Consider the following 13490-nt stretch of genomic DNA (forward strand, 5'->3'; position numbering starts at 1 on the left):
AGCAGGCTCATGGCTGAGGCCCAGCCTCACAGGAGGCAGGAGCTGGGCTGCCAGCACCTCCCTCTGGTTGGACACTGCAGAGTTGGGAGAGCCCGTGATCATATGATTTCACCTACCAAACTCTCCAAGAACACCAACACGGACTTTCTTCAACATACCTCTACACTGAAAGGACTCTCCTCAATCTTTCCAACGTCTGCTTCTGGCAGAGGATTTTTTAAAGTTTGCAAAAATAAGGCTGCTTTCCTTTTTCGTTCTGCCTGAAGCTGCTTCTCCTTCGACTCCTTGGATGCCTGGGCCAGTTTTTCCCGGGCAGCAGCAGCAAGGCGGTCCTCCAGCTTCTGCTTTGCTAAAGGAATGGCAGAGAGAAAAAAAAAAGAGTCTAGAACAAGCAGTATCATATCTTACTGTCTTAACTCCCACACAATGCAGCTATGATCATGACACCGATTTCAGAATTGGCAGACAGGGCGGGCAAATCACAGTGGCTTGTTTTGAGGAGGGGCACTCTGCTTTCAAAGTTGGCAGGCTGGTGGGTTCCAAACCAGCAGGAGCTCCAAGATGGCTCTGGCTTAGTGCAACCATAACAACCCTTGCAGACAGGACACTCTCTGAAAAGCCTTGCTCCATGTGACCCAACACCTGTTGAGCTCATGTGCAGGAGGTACAGGTTTGGATGTACAGACCAAGCACAGCTGCTGGGGTTGGCAGCTGCAGTATGGTGCCAGCTCCTGACAGGAGGCCTGCTGTGGCCAAAGAGCTACCTGTTGGGGGTGGCCTGACCTGTTTGTGTACACAGAAAAGGCAACTCAAGAGAGCCAGTCAGAACAGACAGAGACCACAAATATAGACGCTATTTAACTACTTTTATGCAGAACTTCATTTATTTGGGAGTAGGGGCAGGAAGATTTATAGGAGATCCCCTAAATGCTGCTGGTCACGTGTCAGGTATGCAGGGGCCACGCTGTAACCCATGAAGATGAGCTGGAGCTGAGAAATCGGCTCCGAATTGCATCATCTTCAAGGGCGATGGTTCTGCTGAGACAGCCTCACAAAAGGCAGCTCCCAGCTTGGTGTGTTAATTTGGGCTGGGAGTCCAGGCCAAGCACATCACCCCAGGGCTGCTGTCAATGCACAAAGTGGGCCTCCATCTACTTGGTGCACCAGACTGCTCTGAGCACACCGCCAAGGGCACTGTATCCAAAGCTACGGAGGAGCAGAGCGCCTGCTCCAGAGGGTGTTCAAACACTCAGATGTGCTACGCCAACCCCGTGGCTGGGGGGTCCAGGTGGCAGCCTTGGAATTTCTGGCTTAGCAGACAAATCTTATACTTATCTCTTTTCTTTCTTTTGAGAACTTTAAAGCTATCGACAAACCTTGCTTTGCTTCTAGCTCCTCCTGGGTAAGCGGGGGCTTCTTTTCCTCGACAACTACACAAGGCGGGGCTGTGGCCGGGCTAGCGTTGGCGGCACTACTAGCACTTTCTTGGCCTTCTTTGCTTTCTTCATCATCATCGTCACTGTCATCATCTAGCTTAACTCGGTTTTTTTCCAAGGGAAGTAGATCATTTTCTTTGGCCTTGATTGCAAAGCTTATTGGAGCAAATGAAGCTATTGAGAGAAGGTGAGAAGTGGACACATTTTTAGGGAGCGAGCGCGCAGAGCTGAACCGTCCCGGCCCTAACACTTACTTAGGCGTCGGTGGGTGGGAGGTAGCATCTGCAGTGGAGCCACATCATATGCAGGGCTCTGTGGGCGCAAGGGCCGTCTCAGGGCCCAAGGGTGCTGTTTGACACCTCTGCGCTCCCAAGCCATGTTCAATAGGGGCAGCTCACACTGGACTCACAGGTAAGTCAGGACTGATGGGGCCTACGCTGAACAGAGGTCAGCTAGGGCCACAGCAGGGACGCTCCTACTGAGCACCAGTTCAGGGTCACTTGCCATTTTAAATGATCAAATCATTTTTCTTTAATTTTTTTTTCCTGGCTCAGCATGTAACAATCTGCACAAGCAGGCATAGGATGCGACTCCACTAGGCAAGGATCATCTTTCAAAAATCCCAGCTGTAAGACACTGTTCTCACAGAGCAACAGTCACAGAACTCATCCATTTACTCAGCCACCATTTTGCTGGGTACCACGTCAGCCCAGGCTCTGCCCCTACAAGGAAGTTCAAGCCAGGCAAAACAAGAGTCCAGGTGATGCCCTTTCCCTAGAATATGGGAAAACAAGAGAAACACAAGCTCAACAAGAGAGCGTGGTCCCAGTCCCCACCCGCCGGGGGAGCACTGAGCTCCGCCTCCTTGAGTCAAGGCCAGAGTGGGTTACAAACAGCTCACCAATAGCTCAAGCTGCAGTCAGAACCTGGTTTCTAAACATGGTGAGCTACTGCCTATGAGGGACACAGGTAAGCCACAGCAAGGGGCTTCCGTGAGCCTCACGTGGCCCACACTCATGTGTGGTGCGAGGACAATGAACACTGAGCTGTGCTGCCCAGCTCTGCGACACACAGCCACTGTCAGCAGTCATCCTGGTCCAATGCTGAGGGATGGGTTTCCCATGCCACACTGGAAAAGCCACAGGAGGGAGGCTGCCTCCTGTGCCACGTGGTGTCTCTCTCCATTCCTGACACCTGGCAACTGGGGCACCACAGGGCACTGAACCCAGGCTCTGTGGGGATAGGCAATCTTACTATGGTGTGGCTATGTTTAAAACAGCCCTCCTCTTTTAGAGAGATGTGTGCATCATCTGTGGGGACTCTGGAGTGGAATCTAAGATGCGGCCTGGGGCACAATGTAAGGTCTCACCCCTCTCTGCCCCTCTCTCCAATGCACTTGAAACAAAGTTAACAAAGCACACCCTTTATTGCCTGTGGGAATGCAACCTTTCTAAGGAACAAAGAATTCAGGGGCATTTTAAAGGGGGAGGGGAAAAAAAGCATGCACATTAAGCGTTAATTAATGGAATCACTCAAGCAGACTAGGATACACACAAAAGGATTTTAAGACAATTGCGGCAGGCCTGGCCACCTCTTCCCTCAAGCTAGAAGAGGAAGCAATCAGTAAAGAGACCATTAGGATGAAAGCCCTGGAGCTGCCTTTCAGCACGGTTCACAGGCAGGGCCACAGACAGGCACAGTGGGGCAAGAGACTTCCTTCCATCCAGCAGCCTCCATCCTTGCCTCCCTCACCAAGGCTGACACCCTGGGGGAGGACGGGGCTCCCAGTTCCCACATGAGAGAATCAGCCCTGGGCTCGCTCAGTTACAGGGAGGCTGCTTCTGCCTAGGACTCTCCAGATCATAGCAGATGGGATCACTCCTGATAGCCCCAAGGAATAGTGGGGCACCCCGTCACACACCAAACTCGCTCCTCCACAGTGTCAGGAGCTGTGCAAGTAGGCCCGCCACAGTGCTTCCCAGGCAGGCACTGCTGCCCCAGCTGAAGTGGAGCAAGCCACGCAGCAGGCCAAGGCAGCAGGCAGAGCGGGGGCCCAGGGAGCCTCCACTTCCTGTTCCACAGGGCTTCTGCTCCAGGCATCAGCTATCACGCCAAACTACGGCCCAGAGGCAGGCGGGGTTCTCTGGGGCGTGGGGAGAGCAGAGTGAACAGAGGCAAGTCCAACTGCAGCTCAGGTAGGTGTGGCAAACAATAGGACATGCTCCGCCGGGTGCCATCCCTGCCCACCTGGCGGGCTCCAGTGCCCCAGCAACGTCCCTGCACACACGCGTGAGCTCCCACCTCAACAGGCTAGAGCTTCCTGGTGTGGATGCATCAGCTGACTTAACGATCTCCAACTGCTTTTGAGATTTTATTTTTTAAATTTTGCTGCCCAGGCTGGTCCCAAACAGTCCTCTGCCTCAGCCCCCAGAGTGTCCAGGCTCACCACCACGCCTTGGGAATACTTTGTAACTACCACTCTGAGAGGCCAAAGCCAGTGTCTTTTTAAAGAGAATATAAAAAATCTATTAGCTACCTCGCTTTCTTCTTTTCTGAACTATCTTTTCTTAAAAATGTCCTTTATCCATTTCCACGGTAAAGACATTGATCCTTTAATTAACATTGACTACCATTTAAAATTTTTAATATATATATATATTTTTAGTTATAGTAGGACATAATACCTTTACTTTGTTTATCTATCTTATGTGGTGCCGAGGATTGAACCCAGTGCCTCCCACGTGCAAGGCAAGCGCTCTACCACTGAACCCAGCCCAGTGCCCAACCACCACCATTTTGACATGGTCTTGACTCTCCTCAGGCCCAGCGCCCATGAGACCCACTGACCCTCCTTGTGGTTCATGGCTTCAATCTTAGAAACCCTTTCCCACCCCAAGATCACCAAAGCATTACCTGTACTTTCCTCTCCTCAGTTTTACCTCCTACCCCTAACTGCTGGACTGAAATGAAACCACTACTGTTGGAGGCACCGTGATCTGATTTGACTTCTTTGTGGGGGTACAGGTACAGCCTGCTTTCCCAGCTGCATTACTGCTGAACCATGTGGAATTTCCAGAGCATGCTCTCAGTATCATGAGATACGACTGGGAAGCCTGCCCTATCGACAGGACACCCATAGCAGGGGGCAGATGCGGCACCACCCTGGGCTCCTGGGACAGGCCCACTGCACCACGGCAGCACCTATGCTTGCGGTGGCTGTGGAGAGTAACTATTGCGCCTGAGCGCCAGTGGTACCTGTCTTCCTGGGTGCTCAGGAGCAGCTCTCCTGATGCAGGCATCTGCTTCCTGAGGGGAATCATACGGGCCTTTAACTTGTCCTGGCCTGCTGCCTACTTCTAGAGGCAGCTCACCCACCACTAGTTCAACTTTTAGGCAGACACATCTATGTCAGCTTCCTTCATTTCTTGACATGATTTTAGCAATTTATGCTTTTAATGAAAATGGTTCTGTGATTTCAAATTTACTCAAATCTTAGTTCGCATACACTATGCTATGTCCTCAAGGACACCGAAGTCTTCCTCTCATCCGGGTGCATCTGCTCCTCCCTCCACTGAGAGCAGTGACTATGTGCTGCTGGTGTCTCTCACAGGCTTTTCTTACTGCTCTCTAACTTGCACCCACTGCCGTGCCGGTGCTTCCTCCGTCCTGGTGCTGGGACCACCCTGGACCCTGCAGGCGCAGCACTCCCCCTTCTGAACCACAGCCTGCTTCCAAGGCCCTTGAGTTCAGTGCTTGCTTTGTGTTTATTTTTGGTTTGCCAGCACAGACAGAGCAGGCTGTGAACAGAGCAATGTTCTTGTTCTTACTTTCGTGGTCCTATGACGCCAAGTGCTCAGCGCCCCCGTCATTCTGCTCTAGCACTCAGACCGCTTTATGGGCTCTTCAGATCTGCTTCAACTGCCCACATGCAACGGTACCAAGTGTGACGCGCCGATCTGTCCCCCCTTGGAGAACAGCCCACCTGCTCTTCTACCTGGATGCCTCTTCTGTCTCTTTCCTTTGAGATTTCTCAGAAAACCTAAAGGTGTCTTCTCACCCAGCCTGGTCCTTGATGCCTTCTTCACATTAAAACATGGCAGTTTATTTCCAAACCATCTTACAGATGTGAGATCATCAGGTGCACTAGCTTGATATTTTCACCTCCGTGGAGTACAAAGCAGAGACGTTGACATCTCTCCTGTCACGGGGGTGGGGGTCCGTTTCAGGGACCCACCAGTGCCTTAGCAAGCTGCAGCTTTCTGTCCCCAGCCTCACAGGGGGGCCTGTGTTGTCCAGGACTGAGCTGGGGGTAGAAAGGAAGCCTGCAGGTGGACGGCAAGTGTGGGGAGCTGCACTGGGCTGGGCAGGCCAGGTCTCGGGTATCCCCAACTTGTCCAAGCCTCCCGCCTACCCCTCTTCATTGACAACGGCTTCCCCAAAACCACTGCTCAAGTCCCAGCGTGTCCTTTCCTTCCCTACAAACCACACCCCAGGAAGGTGGCTTCCGATCCGGGGACAGCATTCCACCCTGGTTTCTAGAGCAGTGGCCGCCACTACCCAGCAGTCTAGATGTTTGGTTATTCCAAGGAGAGTTGAAGGTGGCCATGACGGGCGAGGGACTAAACATGCGTGAGCTTCCTTGGAACAACTGGGTTACTCTGAATGACCACCACCTGCTCCCCACTGCACTGCCCACCCTTCTCCCCACTAGGAGCTGCTGTCACTGCGCCTGCCTCTGCACAGCTGTGCTCCAGGCCCCGGTCTCTCACAGCCTCCAAGGATGCCTCTGCCTGCATCTCCTTGGGAAGCCACTGAAGGATGAGGCCATCCCCCAGCAGGCCCGGGGCCTCATGGGAGGACAAAACAACGAGCTGGCTATCCTACTCCAGACCCTGTCTTTGTCCCTGGATGCTGGAGTCACTCAGACACTCTTCATTGGGACAGCAGGTGGCCAGCACATCCCACAGCAGCACCACTGTGAACGGATCCTCTCGATACTCATCAGGGGAACAGCTGCCTCCCCACTTCTGCTACGTGGGGCTCTAGGCAGCCTGCTCCGGCTCTCTCCTGGTCTCCACAGCACCAGCCACTCACACGCATGTGTGTCCTGCTGGACCAAAGGCTCCAGGGAAGAGCAAGGTGACTAAAAGCAAGAGCGCATCGTGCTACCTAGAAAAGGTACTCAGAGGGCTGCTTTGACCAGGAAAGAAAAGGGGTTTCTCGGTGCAATGGTTTGCAAGCAAATATAATTTCAGAAGTCTGAGGGGGATGACACATTATTTAATAATTCATAAATATTTCCTCTGAATTGCTCCAAACAGGCTGTTAAGCAAATGAATCCCCAGGACTAACTCATGGTTCACAGGACTCCAAACGCCCAGCCAGGAGAACACAACCCAGCAAGCCCCACCCTGGCCTGCACTCCAGGCCAAGAGGCTCTCCTGCAGCTCAGCGGGGCCTGCGAGCAGCCGCAGCAGCGCACCTTTTACCAGCTTCCCGTCCGCAGCGCTCTTACTGGACGAAGCTTCCTTCTTCCCGCCTGAGCTTCGACCCCCTGCCTCGCCTGTGTCCTCGGGCACGCCAACCTCCCCAGTCTCGCCTGGCTTTTCAGGAGCGGATTCTGCAGGGGCCTCTTCTGGGGCTGCCACAGCCTGGGGAGAGTGACATCACAACACACCATTACACAGAAATCACATGACATCTGTCAGAACATGAGGGACATCACACAGTCACATTTTTAGATTTCAAATTTGTACTCGATACTTTCTGACACAGTAGGCTGAAGAGGAGTGGAAGGAGCTCCCCCAGTGCACGTGGCAGGGTGCTGCTCTGTCTCGTGGACTGGGCGGTGGCACCTGTCCTGTCAGAACCCCACTTTCCCTAGGGCCTACTGGGAAGCCAGCGTTCTTTCTTGTGAGCAACTTGAGATAAAGGCTGAGAGGAATCTGCAGAAGGCAGGGGGACAGCAAGGCAGTGAGGACGACAGCAGGGGGCTCTGTGAGGAGGGCGGGCCATGTGGGCCCTGTGCTCGCTCTGGGAGGGCGGTTCCGTTTCACAGGCTCATGCGCAAGCCACGCAGCTCAAATGTCAGTGCACACTTCCACCTGAGCAGACAGGAGTAGCACCACCCAAGACCACAGGCCGAGGAAGCAGGGGCTTTTGTCTGGCATGTGTTGGACACAGGCCCACGGAGAGCTGAGTGGTGGCCACACAGGAGACACACAGCTGACCAGCACGGGCTGCCACACTGGACAGCGAGCACGTAGGCAGCGACTTCTGCAGCCCCACGTGGGCTTCACGCCCCTGCCACTCGGGACACGCACCTGTGTGCCTTCACTGCCTTCTTTCTGGAGGAAGAACTGCTTCTTAAACTCATAGTAGGCATTGTATTGGTGCCATGGCTGCAGGAACTCGAATCTGTGAAGAGAACAAACACAGGCCACTCAACACACCGCAGCAGCCTCTCTGAGAACCTGTGTGAGCTGCGGCCTCTTGCTGCTGGACGCAACCAACTCCCATGGGCATCCCACCCATGCCACACGCCCACAGCATAGGCACTGCCACGTGGGGGCATCGCTCAGGTTCCACCACTGGGGGCCAAGGGACGAGACTGGATTTTATGGAAAGGCTCCTGTCTAGACCCCAGGGCAGGCCCCCGGCAGAGGGAACCCAGCCTTTCACCTCAGGTGGCATAGACATTTCACTCACTGTAAGTAACTCTCAGTAATTTGACAAGCCAAGAAAAAAAGTCTATCCAAAGACACTGAGCCAAGAAAACGGGAAACTACATGGCTGGATTTTTAAAAGACCTAAATGAAAACCCCAAATCCCATGCACTGAATTTGCTTAGAATTCCTTTCTTTTCTGATGCCGAGGATGGAAGCCAGGTCTCGGGCATGCTAGGCCAGAGTTCCGTCAATGAGCTGCAGCCCGATGCTTAAAACTGTACCTCTCACCTCTGGTCATTCTTGGCACGAACGCTGGTCTCAAATTTAAGGCCATTCCTAGCCACGTACTCCGCCAGCTTGTCAATCACAGGCTGAATGTCGGGGGGTGGGGGGATTATGGCGGCCACGGGAGCAAGTGCACTGTGGAGAAAGGCCTGGTAAGTCACACACTCCCCAGCGGCTACACTGGGCCAGCACTGGTGGCTGAAGGTCCTCTTGGTCTGGGTCTCGCAAGGGGCGCAATAAATACAGGTGTTACAGAGAATACACGCCAGGGGCCCTTGCTCTGAAGATGCTGTGTTCTCCAACCAACAAAGCCAGTGCTCTCACACCGCGACCAAGGTACCATGGCCTATAGCGACAAGGAGCCTCACTGGGGAGCCAGACACAGAGCGACAGAAACAGGTTTCATTTTCTTCTTAATTAAGGCTTCCCTTCGACAAGGAGCTAACTCTAGCAACAACCAAGAGTACATCACATGCTGCCTTTTTGTTGCTAGCACGACTCGACCTTTCACCTCCCACTCAACCTCCTCAAGAGGACAGGCCACTCTGCAGAAATATGCAGGTGCTGCCTGGAGCCCACGCACCCTTACTAGGGGGTCTCCCTAGAAAGCCACAGTACCATGGCTTTCGAGGGCCTCAGGGTATGCCCCAGGGCTGCATCACCAACCTCTTGAACCTGCACAGTCTGCAAACAGTTGCCGCTCCCAGAGGGTTAGGGTTAGGGTTAGGGTTACAGCGCCAGGCGCAGGGCAGACTCTGGGTAAGGGGTGGATGGGATGCTGCACAAGCCATGAGTGCCTGTGGTCAGCCTTCACCATGAGGCACCTTCTTAAACTCTGAGATAGGGCTAGCCTGGAACTTGGATCCTCTCACCTCAGCTTCTAAATCACTGAGATGACAGGCAAGCAGCACCACACTCAGCTTTTTAAGAACTTTTATGTCACGGCATCTTCAACTTTGCAACTTTGGGATCTGAGTAATGACTATTCAAATCCAGAGGCTCAATCCAGACCAGGGCCCAAACTGAGAACAGGGTGGGAGGTGCATGTACCTTGTGGTGGTGGAGGAGGAGGTGCCGCTGCTCGCTTCGGTTGTGGTTGGGGGAGGTGGTGGTGTGGTCCCAGGAGGCGGCGGGGCAGCTGTCGTCACACTGGGAGAGCTGGACACAGTCACCCCAGCAGGAAGGGTGCTATAGTAAGTGGCCACGTCGATCCCTGGAGGGGGTGGTGCCAGGCAGTAGGTTCCGTCGGGCAACATGTAGTAGCTGTAGTACATGGCTGCCACGGGTGCTGCAAAGACGCGTGGGGTGAGGCCGGGAGGGGGGCCAGGGGCCAGGAGCACCCTCTGCCCCTCCTCCCACAGCACTGGCCAGGTGATAGCAGTCCCCCGCCACCAGAGGAAGGTGAGCAGCCATGAGGACGCCCCAGCTGCGCACTGTGCAGCCCAGGAAAAGTTCCCGCTGGCAGCAACTGGTGGCCTTTCCTAGGGGCCTGCCCAGTTGGCCTGCCCTGCTCTGACACCAACTCCACATTCTCGGGAGCGTCTCTTTTCCACTTAACTGTTCACACTGGAAACAGTACTGTCTGCAAGCTGACACCTCCATCACCCCTGCACCCCGTGATGGGGCACTGCCATTCATTCAGGTCCAATGGCCCTGGGACTGCTCCTGGGCTTCCCTATCATCCACAGACGCACAACAGCTTCCTCCGCACAAAGGCTCACACCCATGGGACTGTAGGCCATTATGCTAGCCATGAAGAGCCCTGCAGGCTAAACCACCTAATTTTAGAAAATATTCAAAACCAGCACAAACCACAGAAGATTCAATGATATAGCTGAGAATTTAGTCCTAATCCTATATCAGATAAAAAAAGGTTCTCTATATACAGGTTTAATTTCTCCTTCATTAGAAGATGGCATACAGATTTCTTCCGATGAAGTGATTTTGATTTTCACTTTAAATAGTAACATGGTAAGACAAGTCCACAGAGCTGCCATACTGCAGAGGGGCATTCAAGTTCCCAGACACGAGCAAAGCCTTTCCACCCCAGGCTGGCAAGACGATGCCCCCAGGGCACTCTCTCCCCTGCAGGCTTAGCCCCGCCAGCACCCAGGCTCTGCTCTTCCCTCCACCTTGGCACAGGCACAGTGCCTGTCTGCTCTGAAGCACCCCAGTACTACCAACAGCTCCCAACCATGAAGGACTCACTTTTTATTAAGTAGACACAAACGAACTCCAAAATGTCCCTCTCTGGCTCAGTGCTACACATCAACCACTGTATACAAGAAAGGCACTATCTAAAATTTCAGAATAGGGTGTGTGGTCTCAACGAGCTAGTCACACCAATGCCACACAGCAGCATTTTCGTCATCTCTGGAGACAGAACAGACAAGACCACATGAACAAGGAGGGGCTGGTGGCGCCTAGGCACTGTTCTGTGGGCACCTGTGAGGGTCTCTACCATCTCTGAAGCCCTAGCTCTAAGCACACAGCATGTGTCAGTGATACATGGTTCAAACACTGTCAAAACTAAGCAGGCATGTGAGAACCTGCCTCTGCCTCCCACCCTGGGCAGAGCCACCCTAGGGGAAGCACAGGCGCCCTGAGCAAGGAGGGCAAGTCAGATGCTCCTGCTAGATCCCAGGCCTTGCTCATCTTGGGGGAAGGATGAAATGCGCGGTTCTGTCCTGGCCAGTCTTCAGCTAAAGCCCAGGTGTGTTTTCAACTGTAGCCACAAGTAAGACCCCTGAAGCCCAAGGGCAAACAGTGGCTGGGACTTAGCTCCCAGGAGGCAGAGTCACGAGCTCTAGCCTGCTGCACTCCTCCATGGCAAAGTGAGTACTGTGCTTCAAACCAAGCACCACACCTTGAGAACCACCACGCCATCAGTCTGCGTGAGCTTCCGGAACCTCACAGTGTGCCAACTGAGCAAGGCATTAAACACAGCAATGCTCATGACGAGGTAGGCTCGTGTGACTCAGAGACCCACCCACCTCAGACCTCCGAAGGTGCAGTGAAGACTGCACACAGCTTAGACAGTACAGCAGGCCTGCAGAAGGGTGAGGGCTGTTTAGGGGAGCACTCGGGATGGACCCCAGGCTGCGCACTTCTAAGAGAAACCCCAAGCCTGATCCCCACGCTAAAGCCTGCCTAGGATACCTGCAACCCCCACAGAGACTCACACAGAGGAGGGGCAGTCCACGCCACCCGCAACTTCTCACCCACACCCTTCGGCTCTCCCCAGCAGCACTGTAACCACCTGCTGTGAAGGTGGGCAGGACGTGCGCGGGGAGAGGGTGGCAAGTGGGGGAGGCAGCAGGGCATAGGCCACTGTAATGTGACACTTTCTTCACACCACCCTGGGTGCTGCTCCCCAGTTCTCAATTCACAGACTGTGAGCAACTGGAAGGTTTTAGGGAGGTGGGACGGTTGGAGCCCCGAGTGCCCTCCCTAGAGGCCTGGCCCTGTCCTTGCGCCCTGCCCCAGGTTGCCCTGTTTCTTCCTCCGTCTTGGCACAGGGCCAACAGGTATTCTTTCCAGATGCCTCTGTACACACCCTGTGGTGGTTGGGCACGTCCTGCCCGGAATGGAGACGATGAGACCTCAGCAGCGTGCATGCTCTGTACACATCCTGGCTGGCTCAAAGTGCTGCTCCAGGCACACTGGAATGATGTTCCCTGCAGACCAGCAGCGAGTGAGGTGTGGCCCTTGTTCCAGAGGCTTCCTGGCCATGGCCTGCAGGGCTGCTCACAAGCCCCTCCCTAGCCACCAGCTGAGCTAGGGCCCAGGGTCCCCCCCAGACAGTCTCCTGAGTGACACCACAGCTTGAGAGGTGCTGGGCCAGACCAGGAAAGAACAAACCTCGGATCCACAACTGAGGTCTGTTGCCTCACACTGTTACCCAGGCCTAGAACTGCAGGGCTCTCCCTCTACAGCCTCCCAAGTGCTGGGACCACAGGTAAGCGCCAAACTAGGCTGCTTCATGAGAACTGCAAAAACCTACTCCAATGGACCCAAGTGAGAAATTCCACCAAGTGCCGTATTTCCTAAAGGAAGCACAGTGAGAGGAACAAGCTGCTCAAGGCACAGTGAACACAGGAGTGCTCGTCGCATGTCTTCCCTAGGCGAGGCCAGAGAAGCCTGCCCCGTGACCTCCCAATGCCCCTTGATGGGCTTTTTGCAAAAACTCTGAGCTCAGCCTCTGAGTTCTACGGAGGAAAACATCTTTCACTAGTGAACAGGCACCAGGAAGGCAGCACTGCATAGCTGCTCATGTGGCACCACTGAGCATTTCTCCTTGGAGGCAGCAGACATGTGGCAGCTCACTGCCCACCCCCAGGAACCCACAGCTGTGCACGGTGCTTTGACCCACCCGAAGCCTGTCCCTGTCTCCTGCCTCTCAGCCTCCTTTCCCAGATCTGAATCATCTGTTCATACATGTTCCGAGCATCTTGAGTTCAATGGCTTTAAATGCCACATTCTCTGTGACTGCGAAATCCATCTCCAGCTGGAGGGCCTTGGTGTGTAGCCGCCCACTTGGCACTCCTACCTGTCTCGGGTTTGTCTCCACACCCTCTCCCGAAGCTCCTGCCCAGAAATGCCATGCATCCACTTAGCCTGGGCTCCATGATTTCACAGACCCAAGGCTGATGCCCCCACCTGCAGCTCCGCCCTCCTACTGCACAGCCCAGAGCTGACAGAGGCGGGTCACTCCTCGGCCACGGTTTCCTTTCAACCACAGTAAGCCTGTTCCTCGTCTGGGTGGCCCTCTCATGCAGTCCTATCTTCCTTCTCTGCCCCCTGACCCCCAACTCCTCTCAGGCTTCCCTGAGAACCACCTCGCCAGCTTGCTCTGGACTTTATGTTTTTAATATTTATTTTTAAATTATAGGTGGACACAATAACTTTATTTTACGTGGTGCTGAGGCTCAAACCCAGTACCTCAGGCATGCCAGGCGAGTGCCCTGCCTCTGAGCCCCAGCCCCATGCTCTGGACTTCTTTAGGCGGCCTCTGGTCACAGAGGGACTGCCTGACCTGCTGTAACTACCTGCTCCACTGTGCTCAGTCTCACAGCAGTCCCTTTTCTGCAGGAACACATGC

At 54.2% G+C, this 13490-nt stretch overlaps 1 protein-coding gene across 2 annotated transcripts in view; it reads right to left on the reverse strand.

Annotated features, from left to right (window-relative positions):
* Sfswap (splicing factor SWAP) overlaps positions 1 to 13490 on the reverse strand; it is a 65321-nt gene that overhangs the window by 21077 nt on the left and 30754 nt on the right. For both annotated transcript variants that reach the window (XM_026409660.2, XM_026409661.2), the window contains 6 exons: positions 9440 to 9677; positions 8393 to 8524; positions 7760 to 7853; positions 6919 to 7087; positions 1377 to 1610; positions 159 to 349 (listed from right to left, as the gene is read on the reverse strand). In XM_026409660.2, the coding sequence (XP_026265445.2) occupies positions 159 to 349; positions 1377 to 1610; positions 6919 to 7087; positions 7760 to 7853; positions 8393 to 8524; positions 9440 to 9677 (1058 nt within the window). The remainder of the gene's footprint in view (positions 1 to 158; positions 350 to 1376; positions 1611 to 6918; positions 7088 to 7759; positions 7854 to 8392; positions 8525 to 9439; positions 9678 to 13490) is intronic.

This window comes from Urocitellus parryii, chromosome 3 (genome assembly GCF_045843805.1).
Source record: "Urocitellus parryii isolate mUroPar1 chromosome 3, mUroPar1.hap1, whole genome shotgun sequence".
In the NCBI taxonomy this organism is placed as follows: Eukaryota; Metazoa; Chordata; class Mammalia; order Rodentia; family Sciuridae; genus Urocitellus; species Urocitellus parryii.